Here is a 24946-nt window from a genome sequence, read left to right on the forward strand (position 1 = left end):
GAATAGGTTACTGCGAGGGCAAGGGCAGGCGAGGCAAGGACCGGTGTGTCCAGCTGGCCCGAGTGCCCCGCCGGCCACAGGGCGCCATGCAGGGCCAGCGGGGGCCCCGGGAGTGAAACGGGACCTCAAGGGTAGCAGTGTTGATGGAAGAGTGTGGTCTTTGTTTAGGGGCACGTGTTTTTAATAAGTAGCCGAGCTTTAACCATGAGTCCTGAGAGTAAAACCTGTATAGATAACTTTTTGAAAAAGCTGTAAAAACAAGTTCTAAGCTTAGGAGTGAGCACAGTGTTTTCTCTCCCACACATCTGTCACCTGCCTGCGATGAAATAGCTCTATTTTCCACATCACACTCTGGAAAGCTATTAAAACTCTTGAACTTGCCTGCTTTTCAGTTTGCAGCCTTTTATTCTTTGTGCTTAAACTAAACACGATGAGAGAACGAGTGGCCCTTGTCGTCAGCCCCATTTCAGGAGGGACACGCACACCCGAGCCACCTGGTGCCCCTGTCACCACCTGCCTCTCCTTGTCCCTCCTGCAGGTAACTACGTGGTGACCGACCACGGGTCATGTGTCCGGGCCTGCGGCTCGGACAGCTATGAGGTGGAGGAAGACGGCGTCCGCAAATGTAAAAAGTGCGAAGGGCCCTGTCGCAAAGGTAGGAGCCCAGCCCGCGGGACGGGGGGCGGGGGGACAGGTTCTTCTGCGCCCGCCAGCTCCTCGCAGCCCTTAGGAATGATTTGAGTCAATCCCTTTCTCCAGGCTCAGAAATCTGTTCTTCCCTTTACAACTGTGCTGTAGCCTGGGGGTACCGTCCGGGCCATGTCATCAGTCCTTACCCTTTATTTTTTATTTCATAAATTTGGAAATACCTCGAAACAGCACATGACTCACACACGGAGCACGCATGCGCCCTTCCCGTACACTCCCCGAGCTTCCCTGCGTTGCCACAGTGCCTCCATGTCTCTGTGACGTGTGTACACGTGTGTGTGTGTGCTTCCCCCCCGGCACCTGGTGAGGATTACCGATCTCATCCCCTTTCCCACCCCTACGGCTGTCCGCTCACTGCCCTTCTCCAGTGTTTGGGGGAATCTGCACTTCTCCCCACAATCCCAGGAAGTCACTTGTTGCTGAATTTCCACCCAGCATTCGATCAAGCCTCTCAGGTTGCATTAGAATGTCCCATCTCTGTGCTCTTCGTTCACGAAGAGCCACCCGCCGGCCGCCCCCCTTCTTCCCTCCGTCAGTGTCTGTTGAGTGAAGGGCTGGCAGTCTGTCTGGTGGGATGGTTCTCAGGCTCCCACTCGCTCCCACTAGAGCCGGGCGTAAGTCGGCACCCGTGAGCGGGACTAACGCCAGCCTTGTCTCCACAGTCTGTAACGGAATAGGCACCGGAGAGTTCAAGGACACCCTCTCCATAAACGCCACAAACATCAAATACTTCCGGAACTGCACGTCCATCAGCGGGGACCTCCACATCCTGCCGGTAGCTTTTAAGGGGTGAGTCACAGGCTGCGTCTCGGGCTGCAAGCGCTCAGCGTTGCTGAAAGGTAGAGGCAGGTGACAGATAACCCTTCTGTGACTCGTTTCAGCGACTCCTTCACACACACGCAGCCTCTGGACCCCAAGGAGCTGGACATTCTCAAGACTGTAAAGGAGATCACAGGTGGGCACCGCCCGGCACTCGCGGGGCCCTAGAGGGGAAGCAGGGCTTGCAGACAGCGTGTGGCCCTGTTTTCGTCTTTGGCAGGACGCCATTCCTCTGAAATCCTCTCAGAGTGACTCCTGAGTTCTTGAACTAGTGTCCCCTGTTTTCCAACAATCTAGTGTCCCCTGCACGTGAGGGGCAAACGCAACACACAAAGATGCAGGCCATGGATGACTTTTATGTATGAATGCAATTAACCTGTCGTCCCCACCCCAGGCCAGCTGTGCCCATGGCCCAGTGACTTCCCTGAGTGGAGGGAGAAGGGGATAACCTGGGGAGGGACCTCCACATCCCTGCTCCCCCTGGCAGGCCACTCGGGTGTGTGACTCCCATCAAAGCCCTGCTTCCTTCATTCTTAAAAAGGGAATAATTCAACCTAAATAACAAGACTGTTTTGAGGATTTGAATTAAGTAAGAAAATTATGTCCGCGTCCATGTTTGTGATAACATTCGATACACAGCTACCCTCGGTATCAGGGGCCTGCTTGGAATCATCAAATATGGGGCCCAGCCAGGCCTGCTGTGGGCGACCCACCAGGATGGCCCTCGGGGTGGGGTGGGTGGCCGGGACTCTGTGGCAGGGGCAGGAAGTACCCTGAAGCCTTGGCCGGCATTTACACGTGTGTGCACACACTCAGCGAAGACGATAAAAAGCATCAGGTCCAATGCTCACATGCCCTGCTCATGTGGCTCCTATAAGCAGCATGCGTCTGAGCCTCCCCTCTGTCTCCCAGGGTCTCTGCTGATTCAGGCCTGGCCAGAAAACAGGACGGACCTGCACGCGTTTGCGAACCTGGAAATCATACGCGGCAGGACGAAGCAGCAGTAAGTGGGCCCAGCCGCCTGGGGCACCCTTCCTAGTGCTTTTGTTTAAAAATCAGATGCACATAGGCAAGTATCACAAAGACACTACAGGGACCTGCCCGATCATGAACCTGTGACTTGCGAAGCCTGGTTGTTTGAGAGGTTAAAACATGTTCTCGATCCCCAGGCAAAGTCAACATGCAGTAAATAAAATAATGACATGAAGACTTTTGTTCAGTCTTTAGTCAGCCCCTGGGATTAAAGATAATGAAGGAACAAGGAATCAGCTTCTCCCAGGAGGAACTTGAAAAGACGCTTGGAAATTTCAAAAGTTACAGTACATACCTTTGGCCATAGAAAGCAGTACAGCTAAAGTGGTCCAGAAAAAAAACAAAATAAATCTTTTAGTGGTGTTATGGTTTTGTAATTTGGTTGTTTTGTTTTTTTTTTTTTTACAATGTTAGTTTTCTTCTCTCCAACTTAGTGGCCGGTTTTCTTTCGCGGTGGTTGGGCTGAACATCACGTCCTTGGGTCTGCGCTCGCTGAAGGAGGTCAGCGATGGCGATGTGGTCATCACAGGGAACCGTCACCTGTGCTACGCAGACACGGTGAACTGGAAAAGGCTCTTTGGGACCTCGAATCAGAAAATCAAGATCGAGAAGAACAAAGACAGTGCAGAATGCCGTGAGTCACCACTTAGGTCTAGTTGCGAATCGATGATACGTCTCTTATTTTGAGGCAGAATAGTGCGGGGCCATTTGCAAAATTTACATTACTTTTTTCCCTCCCTAAAGAAGCCAACGAAAGGAAAGCCATGTACTCCCAGCTGTGACTTTGCCCTGTGAGGTTCATCAGATTTGCTTCTAACTCATTCTCATCTTGTAGGGCAGATTTGCCTGGTGCTGTAGGTTGTCTATTGTTTGGACTGTACAGAACCAAACTTGGAATTAGGTTACCTTTCAGGTATGGGCTCCTGCCTGCTCGTTTTGGTCTCTCATGGCTGAGGCTAACACACAGACACACTCGTACACTCGTGCGTGCACGCGGCAGAGCCCGCGTTTCGCGCTGACATTTCTCATCCTGCGTTTAAAGCCACAGTCCAGTGCCATCCCCTTGTGCTGGGGACAGGTCCCCGCGTGCTGAGGCCTGGCCCTGGCCAAGGCAGATCTGAGCTCACACCCCTGCTCGCAGACCTTGGTCGGTTTCCTGCCTCCCTTTAGGCTCCGCCTCCCTGACTTGTGAAATGGAGAGAACGAGGATTCCCACAGCCTGGAGAGGCTGAGAGAATGACAGGGAATTCCGTGTGTGCAGCATATGGCCCTCTGCCAACCTAGCACGAGGCAAGCGACCTCGCCCACAGCTCCCCTGCTGTTTCAGCATCGGCTGTGGCATGGGTCAGCAGCGCACCGCCCAGCTCTAGTCCAAGCGCCCCCGCACCCTGGGGGAAAGGTACCCTGCCGTCAGCCCGGGGACGCGCCCAGAGAGCTCAGCACCTCATCTACAAATGTTGTCTCAGCGAGTTTCTCTGGTCACTATTCCGCACTGGCCACTGTGCTGTCTTCTCAGGGGCCCAAGGTCACGTCTGCAACCCGCTGTGCTCGCCCGAGGGGTGTTGGGGCCCAGGACCTGGGGACTGCATATCTTGCCGAAACGTCAGCAATAACAAGGAGTGTGTGGAGAAATGCAACATTCTGGAGGGGTGAGGCACTATTTCCTAATCCCTTTGTTTGACGAAGAAGATAAGACTTAGGATCTGATCATTTTAATGGGTTTATAGTCATTCGGTTTGAGTCTTTTCCTTTTTTTTCCTTTTCCTTTGTTTTTTGTCTATTGCCACCTGTTAATCACAAAAGAAAATCAACAAACTCTTTTCAATACTGAATCGAATGTAATAATTTACGGACTCTCTTTCTGGATCTACCTTATAATTTTCTAAGCTGAGCGGAGTTCCCAGGACAAACAGAGCCGCCACGAGCCGTGTGCAGGGCCAAGGCCAGGACTGCTCCATCTGTCCTTCCTGCCGTGCCATTCCTGGGGTGTCCACCTACACTGAGAGGAGTTACATCCCCTGGTTACTTTCTGTCCTGTGTTCAAGCAACACTGAGCAGTGCAGCTTGCAGAAGGGTCCCAGGTCCTGACCACTTGACTTTTCCCCAGAACTGTTGCGGCTTTCCTGAGAGAGGTGACTTGTGTCAGCTGCACTGTCAGGGAGACCAGTTCAACAGTTGGAAGCCGCCAGCATTCTGCCGCCGGACGCCCGAGTTGACTCTGAACTCTTCCCTCTCCCCCCATCCCCCCCGCAGCGAACCCAGGGAGTTTGAGGAGAATTCCCAGTGCATACAGTGCCATCCGGAGTGCCTGCCGCAGCCCATGAACGTGACCTGCACAGGACACGTAAGGAGCGCGTTTCGAGTTACCCGCATGTCACCAGGGAAAGCCTTAAGAGCTGTAGACCCATGAGGCCGGCCCGATGTGGCCGGTAGCTGCTGAGGACAGCCACCTGAGCCCTCTTCCCAGACGAGAGGCAGTCACACTGGGTCCCAGGGACTGTGACTGAGTGGGAAAGTCCTTACACAACCCTCCGGCCTGAGCACCCGCCTCTCCTGCTCCCCCGGCCCCCGCCTCCACCCTCCAACGTCACGCCGACTGCTGTCCCTCAGAACACGGGAGCCTCCGGTGGCTGGGCCGGCTTCTGCCGTTCCCACTGCCTCTCCCGCCTGTCGGCACTGCCGGAGGCGCTTCATCAAACACCATCACATTCTTCTGTGATGTGAGTGGGTCACTCCCGGGGAATTCTTAAAGACAGGCCTAGCAGACCTCTTCACAACTCAGTGTCATCGCTGCAGGTTCAGTGATGCCGTTTTATAGAGTGTAGGTGAGAAGTCAGCATGGCGGGGTGGAACACCCCACGTCCCACCACGGATGAGGCAGCCACCACTGCCCTTACTCGCCACCGTCCTCTCACGGAGCAGCACGGGCGTGGGCTTTTGTAAACTCTCCTCGGCGAGTCTGCTTCTCACGAGCGTCCCTTTAGCCCCCACTGTGCTGTGGGAGAAAGTCAGCCAGCCAGCAGGGCTGCACAGGCCCATGAAGGCCGGCCAAGACCGTTCTGACCAGGCCAGGGGCCCACGAAGCACTAGCAAAAATCATAAACTATGCAGCGTGGTGTCTTTTATGTTTTTATGTATCATGTGTGTTTCAAGTCAGCAAGGCTCTATGCTAAGCTGTTTCCAGTCGCCCCATCCAGCAAGCACAACCGCACACAAGCGCGCTCTCTGCCCTAAGAACTTTGGCATCGTTCGGCTTTTCTTCACGGAAAGTGTTTAAGGTCCGAGGTGCTCCCCTTTGGAGAGAAGGAGAGACCCACATGAACGCGTGTCTCCCCCTCGGCACAGGGGCCGGACAGGTGCGTGCAGTGTGCCCACTACATGGACGGCCCTCACTGCGTCAGCACCTGCCCGGCCGGGGTCATAGGCGAGAACAACACGCTGATCTGGAAGTTCACGGACGCCCAGCACGTCTGTCACCTGTGCCACCCGAACTGTACCTACGGGTGAGTGACGCTGCCGCCCCCGAAAAGAAAACGCTCAAGAGCAAAAGGTTTCCTATCTTGCCAATGTATAGATGGACACCATCTCCAGAATTTCCAGGCGGTGCGTGGAGAGCTCTGTGTTGAAGTCGATTGGTTCTGAGGGTCCTCGTGGTTGTGGCCACGGTGAGAACATGCTGGTGGGCAGTGGGGATGCCTCTTGGCTTCCCGCAGTTTATCCTGACAGGACTCTGTCCTGCAGTGTCTGCATGCCCAGACCAGACAGAGCAAGTGACAGGGGAATGAGGTGCAGTCCCGCCAGGTCTCCCAAGGTGCCCGTTTTCCCAGGGGCCTGGGGTTCACCAGGGAATCTTTATTGTCATTCTGGAATCCATAGAAGATCACACAGTCTGCAATGCTGCTCAGTAAACAAGTGATGAACCACCGCCCCCGAGCTGAGGTGCACCGTGGCTTTAATGAGCTGAGAGGAACTTGACCTTGTACTAGACAGTGAGAGCTAATGATGCTGAGAGGCAGGCAAGCACACAGGTTGCCCGCCGTAGTCACTCGTGTCTGACCTTGGGCGTCCTACTGAACCACTTGCACAGCAGCTTCCTCTTGTGTTAAGAGGATAGGTGAGAGCAGGATGGCCTTGTGAGTTAGTGAAAAATAGGACTGTCTTATGATTTCGTAACAAGTCTGCAAGAAAAATAATGCTCAAAGAGAACGATCAAAACGTGTATTTCTCTTTCCGTCCCTGCAGCTGTGTGGGACCAGGTCTGGAAGGCTGCGCACATACGTAAGTGAGGCTTCTTCGTGTCTAGCGGGCGACAGCAGAGCAGCCCAGTGCTCGGCGGCCTCACTGACCGCTCCCCACCCTGTCAGGGCCTCCCCTCGGGCCAGCACAGCACCCCAGCGCTGGTCCCACTGGGCCCCTGCTCCCCGCCCGGTACTTCCTTCTTTGTACCCTCCTTGGGACTTTTTGTCGCACCTGTGTGGTTGGGCCCTTCTCTTCTTCTGGCTTCTCTTCCTCCCTGACCCCATCGGCCTGTCACAAACCTGTGCATCAGGGACCTTTCTGTGCTTCAGTGACAAAACTCCCACCTCAGGAGATTTCCCCCCTCCCAGGCTGCCTTTTGTCTGCGAGCCCCCCATCAGCATTTCCATTCGGGTTAGTTTGCCGTCGCCGTTTGAAATGTGCCACTGAGACCAGCAGAACAGGGCACCCCGTGCAGCCTCCGCAGCAAAGAGTGGAATTATTGATTATAATGTCCAGAGGGGAATCAGAATTAGACCCCTGTTTGCCGTCCCGATAGCCCCCAACACTATCCAAGCTTCCAGTCATGTCTACAGAATCCCTCTCTCCATGTCAGCTGACTCCCCCCACTCTGCCCCCTGAATTAGCAATGATAAGGGACCCCTTCTGCCATAAGGGGAAACATTCAAGACAAGAATGCAGGCAGTGTCTCCGAAGTAAGATCTCCTCCTGTGCCTGCCTCTTCAGCGAGTATAAGAAGGATCAGATAACTTTCTCCTCCTCCCCAAACCACAATGAGCATCTTCCTAACGAGGACTGCCGTCACCTCCCCACCTGGGACCAGGCGGTGGCTCGTCTTGGACACGTGGATGCTTTTTCATTCACTTCCCATTGCCTCGCCCTCCCTACATCCAAGGGGAACACATACTCTGTAACCGTTTATGTATCTTTCAGTGTTCCCTTCAAAATAGTAAAAACCCAGTAACGCCAGCTGCATGGGCTGGCGAGATGGTATGGTGCCGGAGGTGGCTCTTACTAAGAGGAAAGTGACCATTCATGTCATTTTCATGAAGTAAATTTGACCCACTTACGAGAAATTTGTAAGAACAATGTCCCACTTTTTTACATGCAAGTAATGCTACTAATTCATCTTCAATGCTTGTTAAAATTTCTACCTGAAAAGATGAAGTTTGCCAGGAGCTAAAATGGCATAGATATGTACAAATAATAACTGTGTACTGTAAATGCAGAACTGACTCCTTGAGACAGCTGTCTCCCCAGTGAGCTTTAGAACCAGAGCTTTGAGATTTTGTTCTCTCCAAAATCAGGCACGAGCTCGTCCGAGAGTTTCAGGCTGCGAGGTGACGGCCCTCATCTGTGACCGCGAGGCTTTCAGTGTGAAACCCGATAGCGGTATAACCGCCTCTGAGCCCAGTGCTAAAGCCTTTCCTGTGGCTGTGGCCCATCTGGAAAGCCAAGGACTCTTGGAGGAGCCTCAGCACCTGTGCGAGGCCCCCTCGCCCAGCCTGGCCAGCGGACAATGGGTGTCTCACAGGGCAGTGTGCTCTGCTTCCTGTGCCCAAGATCCTCCAGAGATTCACGCAGATTCACATGAAAACCGTTGTTGAAGTCTGAGTTACTTGGGGGTGGGGGAGTTAGATATGTTTATTAATTTTAGAGAGAGGAAGGGAAAGAGAGAAAGAGAAACATCGATTAGTTGTCTCCCGTACGCACCCCAACCGGGGATGGAACCTGCAACCTAGGTGTGCACCCTGACTAGGAATCAAACCGGTGACCTTCTGGTGTGCAAGACAATGCTCTAACCCACTGAGCCACACTGGCAAGGGTCTGAGCTACTTTTTGAATTAGTGTTTTCTTAACAGATTAAAATATAACCATTGTGTGGAATGGTCCAGCTAACACCTCCATTTAAAAACTGCAAAGAAGCCGGCCAGTGGGGGTGGGGGCAGAAGCTAGAAATGCTGCCCGGAATCCTTAGATTTGCTTCCCCCTTTAGAAGCTGCACAGTACTCCACTTTCTGAGAGTGTTAAATAATGTCAGTCTATCCAGGCACGCAGGAAATACGGAACATGCAAATGTCAGCAAATCTGTCAGCAAATCTGATCTTCCCATGTGTCTGCACCTCGTTCTAGGCCCAATATTCCATCCATCGCCACGGGGATCGTGGGTGGCCTCCTCCTGGTGGTGGTGGTGGCCATTGGCGTGGGCCTGTTTCTGCGCAGGCGCCACATCGTCCGGAAGCGCACGCTGCGGAGGCTGCTCCAGGAACGCGAGGTGAGTGTGCCCAACCCCGGCGCCCCGCCCCTGGCCCCTGACCCCCGTGCCCCGCCCCCGCTCCTTCCAGGAACGCCCACTACCCCAGACAGGAAGAAGGACTCTCCTGTGCAGACAAGTGGACATTTTGGATTTCATGTTTGTCACTATCTTTAGGCTTCCTGTCTGCACATCCCATTACGCAGTGGGTGGCACGTTGGCACTCCTCCGCTGTGAAACGCATGTGTTTCTGGGATAAGTCGCACAGCACGGGCACATGGAGTCCTGGGAAAAGGGCCGTCCCCGTGTCGTCCTTGCTCAGGGGAAAGCCTCGTGCCCAGTCACATCCTGACTTCCCAGGAGGGCGCTGTGGTCGAGGAGAAGTAACTTTGGAAAATGCCCTTGTCCACACCGGTGGCTGTCCCTTTCTGATCTCTACGTCCAACGGTGTTATTCCTGACTCTGTCATTCTCTAGGACGGTCCTCACCTGGCACCTGTGACCAGCAGTGTCAGAAGCCACTCCCAGGAGGAGAGACCCCCTGCCACTGTGGCATCATGGGCTTGGGTGTTACGGGCCCTGGCAGGCAACCAAAATAACCCCCCACATAAACATGTGTCTCCCCCAAATGTTCCCAATTCAACCAACTGGCCTAGAAAGAAAGATAGGAATTGCACTTGTGGAACCAGGCGGCTCCGTGCAGGGACACCTGGGGCTTTTACAAAGGGCTTCAGAGAAGGTGGCCGGGGAGGGTTCTCTGTGCTGGAGCCTGACCACCCCGCGTGTCTGGCCCCACCTGACCCCACCCACGTTCACTCACACTTGTCTCTTCCAGCTCGTGGAGCCCCTTACGCCCAGCGGAGAAGCGCCCAACCAAGCGCTCCTGCGGATCTTAAAGGAGACAGAATTCAAAAAAATCAAGGTGCTGGGCTCCGGCGCATTCGGCACCGTGTACAAGGTGAGGCCGCCAGAGACACAGCACCAACACTTCCCGGGCTTTGGGGCCGCAGCCCCACCCCTACTCGTGTGGGTTCCCCCCCCCCCCCCCCCGCTCTGGGTGAGCAGCCCGGAGTCCTGGGCTGCCCTTTGCTTATGTCACCGGCTGTTCATGTCACTGAGGGGTTGGGAAATTCCAACATTTCTCCCAAGTTGTTGAGAGGAACTCTTTTATAGTCATGGTGACAAATAAGTGGTCCTGGGACTCTTGGACACAGACATTTCCATAGAGGGTGGCCATGACCTCTTAGAGGGGTGGATAGCACAGAGGGGTCTTGAGGACAGCCAGCATCTGAATAAAGCCCAGGTCAGAACAGCCCCTCCTTAATTCATTCTGTTCTCTAGACCCTCTTTGCATGAAGCCCAATTTCCATTAGACCCGGTGTCTGAGAGTTCTGGGAGAAGTGACACATGCTGATGGTATCATTGTCACGAGCTTCGGGCATTTATCTAACTGCTCTGATCCGTGGGATGTGATAGATAAAGGGCCGCTGTGCTGTGGTAACCCTCCGCACTGGTGGCCTTGGCGTGCAGGGCTGAGCTCCTGGTCCCGGCCCCTAGAGGACAGTGTCACTAGCGAAGTCCCACGGGGCACAGCCTAACAACTCCCAGTTCATGTCTTCCCTCTCTCTCCCTCGTAGGGGCTCTGGATCCCCGAAGGCGAGAAGGTCAAAATCCCCGTGGCCATCAAGGAATTGAGAGAAGCCACATCTCCGAAAGCCAACAAGGAGATTCTCGATGTGAGTCTCTGCTTGGGTCTCAAGTCATCCATGGGCCTGGGTGTCAGGAGCCGCTTCCTGGTGGCTGGCAGCTTGTTGCTGTGTTAGACTTTCCTCATCACCACTTTCTAAACTAAAGGGCCACCTTTCCTGTCCTTTTTATACTGTAGTTGGCGTAAGTTCCTCTCAGGCCTTCTCTTATGAAGAAGACTCGCCTTTTCCATTCTGTTATCTCTCCAACAAGGATGGACACTCACAGTCGCTAGGCAACGACCAGGGGCCAGTCTGCGTACTGGCTGCTTCATACACGCAGTCGCGCCTGGTGCGCTCTGGCCTAGGTTGAGGCTCAACACTTTGTCAACGAAGAAATGGAGGTGTCACAGGGGTGGGGTGGGATTCCGGCCCACCCCAGCCACTTGTGGCTGTGAAATGTGTGATCACTTGGCTCCATGAGGTAGCTAATCTTTGACATGACTTTTTAAAGGTACCTAGAACTAATGATATGGTGCTCTGGGAACTTTATGAACGGTCGGTCACCCACCGTCTGTGTTTTCTCCCCAAATAATTTCACTGTCCTTCTTCAGCTCTGCAGATTGTTGCTTGACGGAGGGGCCTCAGGAACATCCCACAGATTATTATGTTTTTACTTTTGTGGACGTAAAAAGTGTCCAAAGCTGCAGAGAATTATTTTGAGTTTGTCTGAACTAAACTGACGACGGTTGCCAGGAAGCAAAATTCTCAAGGGACTGAGAAAATGCACCAGAGAAGGGCAGTTTGGCAACTTATCTTATACGTTAGAATGAAAGGAGGAGACCTAAAGGGCAGTTACATGAAGTCCACTGGTGGTGGCTTAGTGAGGGGGAGGGGGGAACAGAGCCAGGAAATCTCAGGGATCGGATACGAAGTAAAACGAAGAGACACATTACACTTCTTTACATGCTTCCTTTATCCTCTGGTGCAGGAGAGTTCGTTACCATCTGCAGCATGTAGAGGTGCTGCTTGGGCAACAGGATAGCAGTGAGGGGCCCCTGTCCCGTTCTGGTGGGAGACTGTGCCCTGAGGGATCCAGAAAAGGGGATTTTGAGACGAGGGACAGCCCCCCCGAGGTGAAGGCTGACCTCTGCCAGGGAAGCTGTGGGGCTGCCCACCGTTGTGACTCCCTGGCAGTTAGGGACTTGTGCATTCAGTCCATCCTCGGTGGTTACTTTCGAACCCACCACGCAGGCCTCCCCCCTCCGCGTGTCCGGTTCAGCATGCGGCCTCCTTTTCATCCATGCTTTCGGTTCTCTTAAACTTTCTCCACCTTCTCTGGCCCCTGCCTAGGCAGTGAGGTGCTGCAGACTCTCAGTGAGCTGCAAGCGGCCATCCTGGAGGTTGGCAGCGGCCACTAAGCAGAGGCTCAGGTAGCCCCAGTGGACTACCCCCCAGGGCTTTTTTTTTAAGATTTTATTTATTTATCTTTAGAGGGGAAGGGAAGGAGAGAGGGAGAGAAATATCAATGTATGGTTGCCTCTCATGTGTCCCCTGCTGGGAACCAGCCTGCAACCCAGGCATGTGTCCTGACTGGAAATCGAACCATAATCCTCTGGTTTGCAGGCCCACGCTCAATCCACTGAGCTACACCAGCCAGGCCCTCCAGGGCTTTGTGGGTCACAGGCCTCTGCCTCCTGGGCGTCGATGGACCCTCTTGCTCTTGTCCCAAGGCAGAGCCTGTGAAGGAGGAGGTGACAGGGCTTGGCAGGGGGTTCAGGAAACAGAGTCCAAGGAAAAGGACTCAATCACATAGGACAGTCCATCCATCTTACAGCCAAGGAGGACGAAGGTCAGATGTGGTGTCCCCACTCAGGTCTCTAACCCACAGAACACAGTCAGCCAAGCCAACAGGGACCTTGCTCGGTGTGTTTGGAAACAGTGGATTCCCCAGGGCCGTCCTATTACCGAGGGGCAGATCAGCCCCGGTCCACCTCTTAGTGAGACCTGACACATTCACACAGCGCAGCCAAAAGCCTCCCATGCTGACGGTGTCCTTATCAAACAAAACTGGCTTTCATTGTCACGGTTCACTAATTAATGTGAAGTCCTATTAATGCAACGTCAGCCCCGGTTAGTGTGGCCACGAGAAGCAGAACGGAGGACACATCTGTGCAGGGCCGTCCCTGACAGCTCCGAACTCCTGCTGAGTTTGCTCACCTCAGTCATGGCGCACCCACTCAAGGCATTCTAAGAAATGGCACAAAATGCCATTGAAATGTGAGTTTCAGCGATATTTACAATGCACAATAAGGGCGATTTTGAAGATGAGAGCTGTGCCTTTGGAAGGAAGCAGTTTTCACTGAAAAGGGGGCCCCCCAGGACCCCTGAAACTGGAGGAAGTCTGCTTTTCTGGGGGCAGAGAGATAGAAGATAAAGGCCCCCAATTCCCTCCCTGGGGCTGGGCACCTTCATGCAAACCTCTGAATGGTTCCGCTTGCCTGACCGCTGTCTTGTCCACACTCCATCAGGCTCTGAGACCCAGCACCCGTGGCCTCAGCTGACCTTACCCTCCATGGCTCCGCTAACTGGTCAAGTTTCAAAAACATGAGGTGCCTGCTCTTTACCCTTCGGTCTGACACACCTCTGCGGAAGGGGTTTAACCTCCAGTGGAGTCCTTCCTCCCAACTCTTAACAAGAAATAGTTCTCAAATAGGGAAAACAAGCAAGAAGAAAGGAACCAAAATTCATTTTGGCAGCTGGGACAAAGTAGCAGACTTTCAGGGTCCCCAGGCCCCAGAGAGGCCTGTGCCATGTGAGCTGGGCACCTGCCCTCCGGGCCTCAGAGTGCGGGCTTCGCCCGCTCCTGTCCGGGCTGCGGCCAGTGCAGAGATCGCTGCAAATACCAGGCATGCTTGGCGTGGGTCACTGAACCTCTGGGACTCCAAAATAAACAGCCCAGAACAAAGCTCACTTTAACTTCTGCGCACGGTGAACAGGACACGTGACCCAGTCTCGGCCCCATTGTGCCCAGAGGGTGGGGGGTGCGGCGGAAGTGGTGGCCCGGTTCTGTTGCTCCATCAGCTTCTACTGCAATCGGGGACCTGGCGGGGCGCCAGGCTCTGTGTGGCCCGACACCCACAGCCGCGCTCCGTTCCCTGATTCCCAGGTCCCGGTCCAGTCCTCGCTGGCCCCACAACAGATGGGCTGCTCAGACTGCTCCAGCGGCAGAATTCTCCCCCCGCCACAATGAATACAATATGTTCCCGAAGCTCGACCAGATCTTGAGAGAGCAGGGGCCGCCAGAGGAGTGCTTCGGTGTTATGGTTGTCCCAGTTCCCAGACTCGGGGGAGGGCATGATTTGTGCTTCTCTGGCAATCCCAGGGCCTATTAATTTTTCCATGGGCTTTCCAGTGTAAACCTAGAGCAGGCCGTGGAAAGAGAAAGCAAAACAGACTCACATACGTGCTGTGTGTGGCATAGCGTCCAGAGTTTTCTGGTAGAGCTTCAGCCACAGCACTTGGCCAGAGTCTGCTGGCCCATGTGCCCAGCTATCCCACTAGGAATCGGGGTCTCAGGCCAGCCATTCACTTCACTGGGCCTCAGTGCCCTCGTTAGGCACAAAACGGCCTCCAGGGAAAGGTATTCGCAGGCCCTCGCCAGTCCTGACTTTTCAAAAAGAGCCCTTCTCAAAGGTGAAGGGGTATTCGGATGTCCCTAAGTATGAAGCATCTACTCTTTAATGGTGATGTTAGGTTTCCAAGATAAAAGACATTCAGACTCTGCCCTGGCTGGGTGGCTTGGCTGATTGGAGTGTTGTCTCGTACACCAAAAGGTTGCAGGTTTGATTCCCAGTCAAGGCACAGACCTAGTGTGTGGGTTCAATCCCTGGTCTGGGCCTCTGTGGAGGCAGCCGGCCCATGTTCCTCTCTCACGATGATGCCTCTCCGTCTCTGTCTCTCTCTCTCTCTGTCTCTCTCTAAAATCAATAAACATTCCTCGGGTGAAGATTAAATTTTTAATAAATTAAATAAAAAGAAGTACAGACCGTACATGCAAGGAGAGAGCCTAACCACTCAGGAAGGCATCCAAGCGGAAGGCCCGCCGCTAACACCTGCAGCCTCTCTGGTGTTGTTCGTGGACGGCGCACGGTCTCTGCTCTGCTTGGGGCTTCTGGCTTTGCCAGATTTCAGGGCCGCTCCGCCCTGCCGTTTCCAAGGCAGCGCGGTGCCTGCACGTCGGGCAGGCCCTGCTGGAGGGGAAAGAGAAAGCAAGAGCCAGGCGCTCCCGCCAAAGTGCTGACCGCGCTCGCTGAGTCAGCACAAGCAGGGGAAATCGAGGCAATAAATAACCAGCGTCTGGCCCTGCGGTCCGGGTGGGGCTCTGGGCGTGGCCCTGGAGCGGCTGTGCAGGCCCCAGAGAGCTTGGCGGGGGGGGGGGCGGTGTTCAGGATCACACAGATGTGTCAGTGTGTCTCATGGGCAATGCTCGGAAGCCCTGGGTTCCCACAGATCGCTGGGCCTCACCTCCCTGCAGCTCGAGGAGGCTGGAGAGTTTGCATCTGTAACTTAACTTAGAGTTTCTAGGCTGTGCCCAGCCTGCTCCTCCAAGGAAAAGTGAGAGATGCTGGGAAGTTTAACTCAGATTGGGGGTCAGGGAGGCCCCCTGAGAGGAGGAGTAAGGGAGGCAGGGGAGGAGACCCAGCTTGTCCCCTGGGGTGGGGGTAGAGGTGGGGGTGGCTGAGGGAGGGTTGATGCAACTGGACAGGAGGATCAGAGGGGCCCAAACGCAAGGCCCCCAGGCTAACCCCAGGGACAGTGAGACCAGGGAAAGGGGGATTGAGGCCTTCACTTGTACAAAGAGCCCAGCTGCCCGCTCCCTGCAGGAGCAGCTGAGAGGCACAGAGGAGCCCCTGGACTGTCTCCTGCAGATCATGTGGTCCCTTTAACAGCCCCCAGAGAAAGCCACTGCCCTTTGCATTTTAAAGGAAAGAAGCAGGACGGAGGGGTGGAAATCCAGGAGGACCCCATGGTGCTCTCTCAGGCAGAAGAGTGAGCCTCGCTGTGTGCAGGGTGGTAAATAAAGCAGCTTCCTCTGCCCAGGAATAGCAGAGGGTCCAAGCTAAGTCTCTGTTTGCTGGCCTGTGTCCTGGGCTCCTGCCTGTGGGCCAGCCAACTTCAGCAGGGCAGGGGTGCCTTTTGCAGAGTAGCATGGTCCTGCGCTAACACTCAGGCAGGGGCCTCACAGACCCCCCCCCCACTCCCTGACTGCCTTCACAGTGAGTCTTAGGCAGCCAGCTGAGTCTGCCTCCCCGGTAGACTCAATGCCCTCTGTCCCTTCCAAAGCCGGAGGACGGGCACCCAGAAAGGGCTTTTCCAGCTCCACTTGACAGAGGCAGCCCAAAGACCACAGCAGTTTCCACAGAGTGCTCTGCTGAGACTGGAGGCCTCCCTCACCACCTGCTGGCTCAGGTGGCCTCAGCTGGAGCGCCTCCCGTCACACCTGTGTGGTGCCTATGCCTAATGAGGGGTCCCTGACAGCATTTTGACTGGCAGCCTCTTAGCCTTGAGGCGGAGGGATTCATCTGATGCCTTCAGCACTGCCCACACTCCGGGACCTAGGGTCTCTTTCTCAACCAGTGTTTTGCTGGTGGCAAACGCTGCCAGGGGCTCTCTGGAAAGGGGAATCTGCGTGCACCCCAAGGCAGGTACCGGCTCTGCAAAGTACCTGGTGGTTTCACAGCCTGCTACATAACAGGCCCTGTAGAAATGTCCCTCTCCGTGTCATGGGTCAGCTTCCCCACCCCTCCGTGGACACATTTGCAAACTTAAAATCATGCTCATGCTTTTTGACCTGGAGTGGAGTCTGCTGACCGCTCCCTCCAGCCCCTCGGGGAGCCTCACTGATGCTGCCCTGCTCTCGCCCTCACAGGAAGCCTACGTCATGGCCAGCGTGGACCACCCCCATGTGTGCCGCCTTCTGGGCATCTGTCTGACCTCCACCGTGCAGCTCATCACCCAGCTCATGCCCTTCGGCTGCCTACTGGACTACGTCCGCGAGCACAAGGACAACATCGGCTCCCAGTACCTGCTCAACTGGTGTGTGCAGATTGCCAAGGTATGTCCGGGGGGCACCTGTCTAGGAGGGTGCACAGCACAGACGCCGGACCCCGCAGCCTCTGAGGGCCACCGGAGCCCTTAGCTCTGGGGGCATGCGGTTGTTAGCGAGAGCCACACTTTCTTTTGAATGAAACTGAATTGTCTTCTGCATCCAATCAGGGCCTGTCCCACTGTGCATCGAAAATCTCATTATCCACCACATTTTCACAGTTTTCTCTTCATTGGGTGCTCAGGATGGTTGGGTATTAGGGCTTTTATTTGTCTGGGGTTCTTCGGTAACTTGTAGGAGTGGAGACATCTGTCCCGCGTGGGACTCGGTAACAAGGTGCGCACACGAAACTGAGCCTAGAAGGACTGGGAGCCCGGTGGCTTCATGGGCAGGGCAGGTGCTGGGTGCAAGGCCTGGTGTGGAGGGCAGAGGGGGGTGACAGGTGCTTCTGCCATGTCACCTCGGGTGGAGTCGTCCCCATGTGTGTCTGGACCGCCCTCTCCTTTCTTCTGAAAGACAGCAGCCATCCCTGAATCCAGGATGAGTTCATCTCAAGATCTTTAATTCAATGTGTGAAACCTTATGTTCAAATAAGGTCACCCTCTGAAGTTGTGGGTAGACATGGAATTTGGGGGACACTATTCAGCCCACAACCAGGGCTGTGCAGGGGAGGAGGGGGCTAGTCCCTAGTGGGCTTGAGTGAACCGAGAACTACTCCTCAGGGTCTAGTCATGTCCTGACTCCCCACCCCAAAAATTCCTCCCTAGCTCTGTCTGGTCCCTGACCCTCCACGGCAGGAAAGCGCAGGCCACGGCTGCCTTCCCAGGCTGTCTCGAGAACCTTGATTTATTTTCCTTGTAGCACAGAACGCTCCCCAGGAAGATGTGTGTTTTCTTGTTTGCAGTGACTTGTGCCCACCTACCCGCCCTGGGAGGGGGGCTCTGTGAGCGGATCCCTGGTGGCACCCCACGCCCCGGATCCTAAGGTGCACCCACCAGCTGGTTAGTGCTTGTCTCTAAGTATCTCGTGTGGATCCCAAAAGTCACTTGTCACGTGATGGGTCGCAGCACCCGAGGCAGAAGTGGGCTCAGGACTCCAGGAGGTGGGCTGGCTGCGTGCAGATTTAAATCTCGGTTCCGGCACATATGCACCAGCGGGTATCGGGCAGGCGGCTCCGTGTTTTTGCGCCAAGTCTCTTGGCTGTAGTGGGATTCTGCCACCCTTCCACCCAGGTGCCGGGAGGACACCTGCCACGCATCCGGTGCTCACCGATGGCCCCTTCCTCCATGTCTCTCCCCAGGTGGTAGCCAGAGTGGGCGGGTGGGTGTGATGACCAAAATCTGACTGAAAACGTGGTTTCTGGCTAGTTCTGCACCTACTTAGAGCAGCGTCTCCTAAAAATGGCAGCGCCCACAGCAGGGACGGACTCAGCCCCCCACCCCCTACATTAGGTCCAGTCGAGTGGGAGGCACCGCAGGTCCAGAGCTGCGTGTCCTGGGCCTAAACGTTTTCCAGGCTGGTTCTCTCTCTATAGGATGTCACTCGCAATGTCTGCCTCTTATGTAAGCCCTCCCCCGCCCCCGTTCCGCAGCTTGTGCCCTGTGGAGCATCGCTTTGCGCTGAAGTCCTCCCCCAGGGGCCTGTTCCACCTTGGTCCAGTGACCCGCGCACTTTCCTGGGAGTCGCACGTTCCAATAGCCGCAGTGCACAGCGTCTGTGCCCAGCAGGGCTGGGAAAGCCCTCGAGAAAACGAGGGCTTTTTCTCAGCTGGGAAGAGAGAAAGTGGCTCTTGGGTTCGGGACTATTCATCTGAGTATTAAACAATGTTCTTTGTAAAAGGTTTCAGGGAAACGAACTACCCAGAAACACTCAGTGGCTGGCCAGGCACTGCACTCCTGGCCTGTGCGAGGTGGGATTTATTGACTTGTAAAGGTCCTCTGTTGCTTCACCAGGGCAGGGGCCGTCTTGGGAAGTTGTCTAAATATCATGGGGAAGCTGGCTGATTGTCCTGGCTACACTGCCAAGAGGACAAATAAAAATGGTCTCAGCCGGGCAAAAGGGGGAGAAGAATAGAACTGGCGGAGGGAGGAAGAGGGGGCAGGATTTGGGGTACAGAAGGAAGTCACGCCCCTGCTGCTTTCGGTAGAAATGGCTTCTGTCCGCCACCTTACAACCTTGCTCTCAGGAGTTTGCAGAGGCGTCACCTACCCGCCTGCCCGTCAGAAAGGTCGTAGGTTGCTAAACTCCTGGCTCACAAGGTCATGGGTGTCTGTCACTTACGCGAAGTGACTTAGGGACTTCAGAGAGTGTATCCAACTCTTTCTGGCTCTGCCAGCCAGCTAGTAAATCCCAAAATATCTTCCGTGGCACATCCACGTTGTACAACGTTCTAATCCAAGCAGAACTTCTCGTCACTGAAGTTTGGAAAACAGTTCTATGGTGTCACACAGGTCCCTGCAGACACCGCAGTCACCTTATTGCGAAGTTCTGTGATAGATAAGCTGACTAGGCTGTGGCTCAGCTAGCGTTCCCCGCCCCTTCTGGGCCCGACCCGGATGAAGACCTCACAGAGCTGGGCTTCCAGACAAGAGATGGAAGGTTAAGAGCCTTGGGAGCAGGCCCTGGTGAGGTGTGAAGAGAGACGTCCAAGCAGGGGACAGTCTGAAAAGGCAATGTGTGTCTGGCTGTCTTTCTCCGACCACAGCCTTATCAGCACCAAACTCTGCTCAGTTCAATCTGCAAGATAAAACTGAATGAGGATCAGCTTCCCAAAAGATAAGAGTTCAAAGAATTTCTTCTCCAAGTCCACTTTACTATGGGGAAACTGCGGCATGGGGCATCTAAGGATCTGGCCATGGCCCCAGGCTGGCCAGCAGCACACCCAAAATTTGACGCCAGGCAGCCCTGCTTCTTATCCTTCACCCTCACTTGACCTCTCAGCTCCAGGTCGAGCCCACAGGCCAGTGCCCAGGTGGCGTCCTATCCCCGCACGGTAGGACGTCTGTGCCACACGATCTCAGTCCCCAGGAGGACATGCATACACCGTCCTGCCTCCTCTGAAGACAGGGCTCAGCCGTGGGGTACGCTGTCTGCATCCTGCTTTCTGCCACTTGCCCATCCGAGGTGTTGGTGTGCACCGGTGCTTTTCCACGTGGGGGTCTATCCCACTCTGGACTCCTCCCAGGTGTCACAGGATGTGGCAGCCTCCCAGGGAACAGACTCTGCACGTGTCCGGCACAGCCACCCTGCCAGAATCTTCCCTGTCCTGGAAAGCCTTTCCTGGGGCTGTGTATTCAGGTTCTAGGTTGTTGGGTCCGAGTCCCTTTAACCTTGGTGTTTCAACTTTCATCCTCGCCGTCCTGCAGTAATTAACAAAGATAAATGCGCCGACCTAAACTGGAGTCAGGATCTGCAATCAGGAAATGAGTTTCCCACAGGGCCCCACAGAGGCGCTGCCGATAGGGCTTCCCGCGGCGTCTGCCCGGAGCCCCTGGGAGTTCACGAGCACTGTCTCGCTCGGCTCTTATCGTTGGAGACTGGTTAAAGTGTAAGCCTGCCGGCCCTGAGGTGGCCTTTCAAAGTGCCTCTGGAGTGTGGGACAGAGACCCAAGAACATAGTCTTATCTAAGTTCAAAGAGTCTAATCTCCGAGTCCCAGAATTATCTCTGGGATTCAAAGCTCTCTGGCTGGTTCCCTGTGGCTCCAGAATCTGGAAACTGCCCTTCCCGCCCCTTTCCCAAGCCTGCTTCTGAGAAAACATCACAATTCAGTCAACTTGCTCTGGTCCTTTAAGGGCCTGCGGGCGAGGAATGGGGCGGGGTGGAACTCGGCTCCATTTATTAGGTTTGCACATGAACTTGCTCAGCGGCACGGGGCCAGCAGGCTGGGCAGTTAGTCCTTGTTTCGGTTTGGTTGGGGTTGTTTTTTTCACATCCCAAGTAGCCTTTGGGCCAGCAGGCCAGCTTCCCTTGGAGACCCCAGCAGGAAATTCAGGACAAGGTCCCAATGTTGGTCTTGGGGACTCAGAGGACTCGGTCTGTGAAGCATCTCAGTCCCTGGACTTTCTGGGTCAGCTCTCAGGGCGGCCATATGGTTGCCAGGACTTCCAGAACCTTCTAGAACAGGCTTAAAATGCCTGGCACATCCAGAGTGTTCCAAACTGCCAGCTGCTATTATCATTTATTCGTTCATTCATTCTTCAGCAAACTTTGTGAGAAACGTGTCCAGTATTGTACCAGCTTCTCTGCTGGGCCTCCACAGAGGCAGAATGGACGTGAGTGAGGATAACGAAGTGCAGCCGGAAATACCCTCTGAAGCCCCCCTTGTGGGTTCAACCCACTCACCAAAACACCGTGAACTTTAAATAAAGGGACAGAGTGACAGGTTTCCGCACGCAGGGACTCGGCGGGTTGCTGCTACCCGTACGTGCAGTGCAGCTCCCACGGAGCTGTCTGCAGGAAACTTGCACTGCGGCAGTGAGTGAGCAACGGGGACAGAGAAAGGAGGGGACGGAGGGAGAGGGAGGAGGAGGAAGATAGAGGAGAGCACACTGAGGGAATACAGACTCTGTGCCCAGCCAGGCAAGGGGCCAAGCATAACTAACCCTTTTTGAATGGGTGAGTCCATCATATTTAAAAATGGAGAAATTCCCCTTTCTTAAGAGACGGGAAGGGGGGCCAGCACACATCACCGTAGGGCCCCAGGGCTCAAAAGGGAGGAGCCTGAGCCCGTGGAAGGGGCCCGGGGAAGGGGGGCTCCCCAGGGAGGGGACAGAGAGCAGCAAGTCAGCCCTCCGTTCAGGTGCATTTTCTCGGCTTCCACCCCTGAATAGTTACCCCCAGGGTGGACGTGCTGGTCCAGAGAAGACCTGCACTGGCTGCCTCCTGAGCGGACCTGAGCCCCATTCACCTTCTTTCCTGGCACCTGAGAACTCTTAGGAAGGGGAGCATTTAAGTCCAACAGCATCTTAAACGCTCATTCAGGACCTTTCTGGACAATACCACAGAGAAGGGAGATGGGGGAATCCGTCACTTTTTCCTGAAGAAAATCCTGATAAACTTCATAAACAGCCCTGAGTGACTGACTCAAGTGGGCTAGGATGGCTAGTTTTGCTCCAAAAAGAACATTTTTAAAATATCACTCTGCTGTGACAAGCTAACTAATAATTTTCATCTCATATCTATGTGAAAGAAAGCAAAGAATTTTGCCAGAAAATTGGGGGGTGGGATTTTGTCCCTACTGTTGCACCAAAGCGGAGCAGACAAGCCCCAGCCACGGCCGCAGACAAGGGAGTGAGTAACAGGGAGCCGGTAAAACCCACGTGCATCCTTCTCATGCTCTTTGGGCGCCATTCCTGCGGCGCCTTCTCTGTGCTGGAGAGTTTCCGTGTATCGGCCCTAAAGGAGGGGAGACGTCCCCTGTCCTGGGGTGCCTGGGTGGGTGAGAGGGAGGGGTCTGCAGGGCCAAGCCCCTCCCCCACAGCTTGTCCCTCCTGCCACCTGGCCCTGCACAGAGGGGAGGGCTGCCAGCCACATCGACAGCCTGGAGCTCGGTAGGATGAAGGGAGACAGGCTTCAGGCAAGTAGGAGAGGAGGCCAGGAGGGCCCCACCTGCCAGCTGGAGGATTTCGGGGCTGCTGCCCGGGAATTCGCTGTGGGCCGGGTGCTGTGCTAGGGGCCTCTCAGCTGTGTTTCTCACTTTCTCTTACAGCAGGGATTCTGACTGCCGCAGAGGGCGCAGGGCATGGCGCCTTGTAGAAGCCAATTCGGTAGCCATGTGGCTTCTTCCATTTACAAATGAGAGATAGAGAGAGAATAAAACTGGACAGACCTTCTGCATCGGCAGTGTGACTGGGAGGGGCAGCTGAACTGGGAGCGAGTCTGCAGGACACCACTGGGAAGCCTCTGTCCGCCTGCCACATGGCTCAGCTCCATTCAGCACAGGGCCAGGCAGCCAGCCAGGTGGCAGCCCAGTGGGCAGCTCCTGCTCCGTGACTGTCCTCCCCTGCTCAGTCCCTCCGGGGTTGCAACTCGGGTGTCACGAGGCTGGGGAGGGGTCAGTGAGTCGGCAGCTCGTGTTGCTCACCGCGTGGCCCTGTGTTTCAGGGCATGAACTACCTGGAGGACCGGCGCCTGGTGCACCGGGACTTGGCGGCCAGGAACGTCCTGGTGAAGACGCCACAGCACGTCAAGATCACGGACTTCGGGCTGGCCAAACTGCTGGGTGCAGAGGAGAAAGAGTACCACGCAGAGGGGGGCAAAGTAAGGGCCCGGCTCGGACCGGCATGTTCCCACCGCTGACTGACTGGCTGACATAGGGGACATCCTCAGGACGTTCTCAGTGACACCTGGGTCTAGCCAGGGTCTGCTGTCCGTGCAAGCCAGGCAGGTGGCTTAGGACGAGGATTTGCCAGGCGAGAGAGTAAGGATGTTTCTGAAGCACCCGGGGAATCAAAAGCAGTAGCGGTGAGCTCAGCTCCATGTCCGGGTAGCAGAGGTGAGGTTTCAGCCGCCCCCGGCGGGAGAACGCCCCCTTCAGAGAGACCTCTGGGAAGAGTGCAGCTGGTAGGTGGCCGCTGCTGCTGAGAACACGTCCGAAATGCGGAGAGCTCCGAGGCGTTCCCAGACACCCCGAGGGTACCAGCGTGGTGGAGCATGCTCCCCCCTCTCGCACAGGTTTTGGGGCTCTCCAGGGGTCTCTCCTCGAGCAGAGAGGCACAGAGGTCTCCTGTTAGGCCTTCCAGAATGCTCTGGATCAGCCATACCCCTCTTCAGTTTCACTCTGGCCTGCGTGGCCCCAGCAGGCACCCACACACACGGGGCGGACTGGACCATAGGGCAGGACCAGGTCCCCAGCTGCCAACACGCACCCCCAGCTCTGCAGGACACACCCCGACCAGAGGCCCTCGGCTGCCAGCTCGGGGGCCCTAACAGGACAGCCCAACTGCTCCTCCTGCTGGGAGAGCACTTGGCCAGGGGACGGGGGGCAGGGTGACCTGGCTTCCCCACAGAGTCACTCATCATCTGTCCCAGCGTGACTTAATGTTCCTCAGCAGAGGGAAGCTCATAGTTGACTCTCACGTTGTCTCTCACAATCCCAAGGTGCCCATCAAGTGGATGGCTTTGGAGTCTATTTTACACCGAATTTATACCCACCAAAGTGATGTCTGGAGCTACGGTGAGTCCGGGTCAAGAAGCGGGTGACCTTGTCCAGGGGCCGTGCTGGCTCATATTGTTTGCTGAGCTACATTTTGCACTCTGCCTCCCCAGCGTTTTCTTCTGAGACAATGACTAACAGCAACAGAACAGCTGCTGTGTGTCTACTATGCTAAAAAAACATGACACAGGAAATTGAGTCTAAATGCCACACTAAACACCACCGGACATCGGGGAACTTGTCGAGGGTCGGGGGAGGACAGTGGGGGGAGAGAGACAACTTGGTTTGGGAAATGCCTGCATCTGCGGGATCAAACCGGACTCCGCCTCTTGCCGTGAATCTGAAGGGAACAGCAATGAGGCAGCAAAGAAGGCTCCACAGGGAAGGGAGATGTGGGGGTGGGTGCTGACGGACTCATGGCCAGCGCTCCATGGAGGGAAGGGTTCTGAGCTCTGCGTCTCAGAGAGAACGGCTTGACCGAAGGGCCCCCAGGAAGATGTTTTGGAAGACAGCAGAAACAGGAGGTCCTCATGGCTTCCAGACTTCGTTCATTCCCCCTACAAATCCCACCCCCTGAAAATGCCACTCTCTCTGAACACACCCCCCCCTGAATCCTACCCCCTGTGACCCCACCTGCCTCATGCCCCACCCCCTGCGGATCCCACCATCCCTGCATGAGCCTGAGCTCTGTCCCCCACTGCTTTCCCCTTCTCCAGCCCCCCTGGGCACGTTTAGCGTGTGACCAGACCACGGCCTCACAAGTCACCCAGCCATCTGCTGAAAGTGTCGTGCCCACTTGTGACTTGTCAGTCTGTCCCCAGCTATGGAAGCAATGGGGGTGAACGGGAGGAGTCACCCCACCTCCACAGAAATGTGTATTTGGGGAGAACAATATTGAAAGGAATTTCCCAGAGGAATCTAGTCGTCG

The 24946-nt window shown here is 55.2% G+C and overlaps 1 protein-coding gene across 2 annotated transcripts in view; it reads left to right on the forward strand.

The window, feature by feature from the left end:
* EGFR (epidermal growth factor receptor) overlaps positions 1-24946 on the forward strand; it is a 140053-nt gene that overhangs the window by 105603 nt on the left and 9504 nt on the right. For both annotated transcript variants that reach the window (XM_037156057.2, XM_037156058.2), the window contains exons 8-22: positions 539-655; positions 1371-1497; positions 1590-1663; positions 2440-2530; positions 2994-3193; positions 4076-4208; positions 4813-4903; positions 5905-6062; positions 6802-6837; positions 8950-9091; positions 9905-10027; positions 10707-10805; positions 16687-16872; positions 22968-23123; positions 23964-24039. In XM_037156057.2, the coding sequence (XP_037011952.2) occupies positions 539-655; positions 1371-1497; positions 1590-1663; positions 2440-2530; positions 2994-3193; positions 4076-4208; positions 4813-4903; positions 5905-6062; positions 6802-6837; positions 8950-9091; positions 9905-10027; positions 10707-10805; positions 16687-16872; positions 22968-23123; positions 23964-24039 (1809 nt within the window). The remainder of the gene's footprint in view (positions 1-538; positions 656-1370; positions 1498-1589; positions 1664-2439; positions 2531-2993; positions 3194-4075; positions 4209-4812; positions 4904-5904; positions 6063-6801; positions 6838-8949; positions 9092-9904; positions 10028-10706; positions 10806-16686; positions 16873-22967; positions 23124-23963; positions 24040-24946) is intronic.

This window comes from Artibeus jamaicensis, unplaced genomic scaffold, assembly GCF_021234435.1.
Source record: "Artibeus jamaicensis isolate MK-2021 breed Jamaican fruit bat unplaced genomic scaffold, CSHL_Jam_final contig_1016, whole genome shotgun sequence".
Classification (NCBI taxonomy): domain Eukaryota; kingdom Metazoa; phylum Chordata; class Mammalia; order Chiroptera; family Phyllostomidae; genus Artibeus; species Artibeus jamaicensis.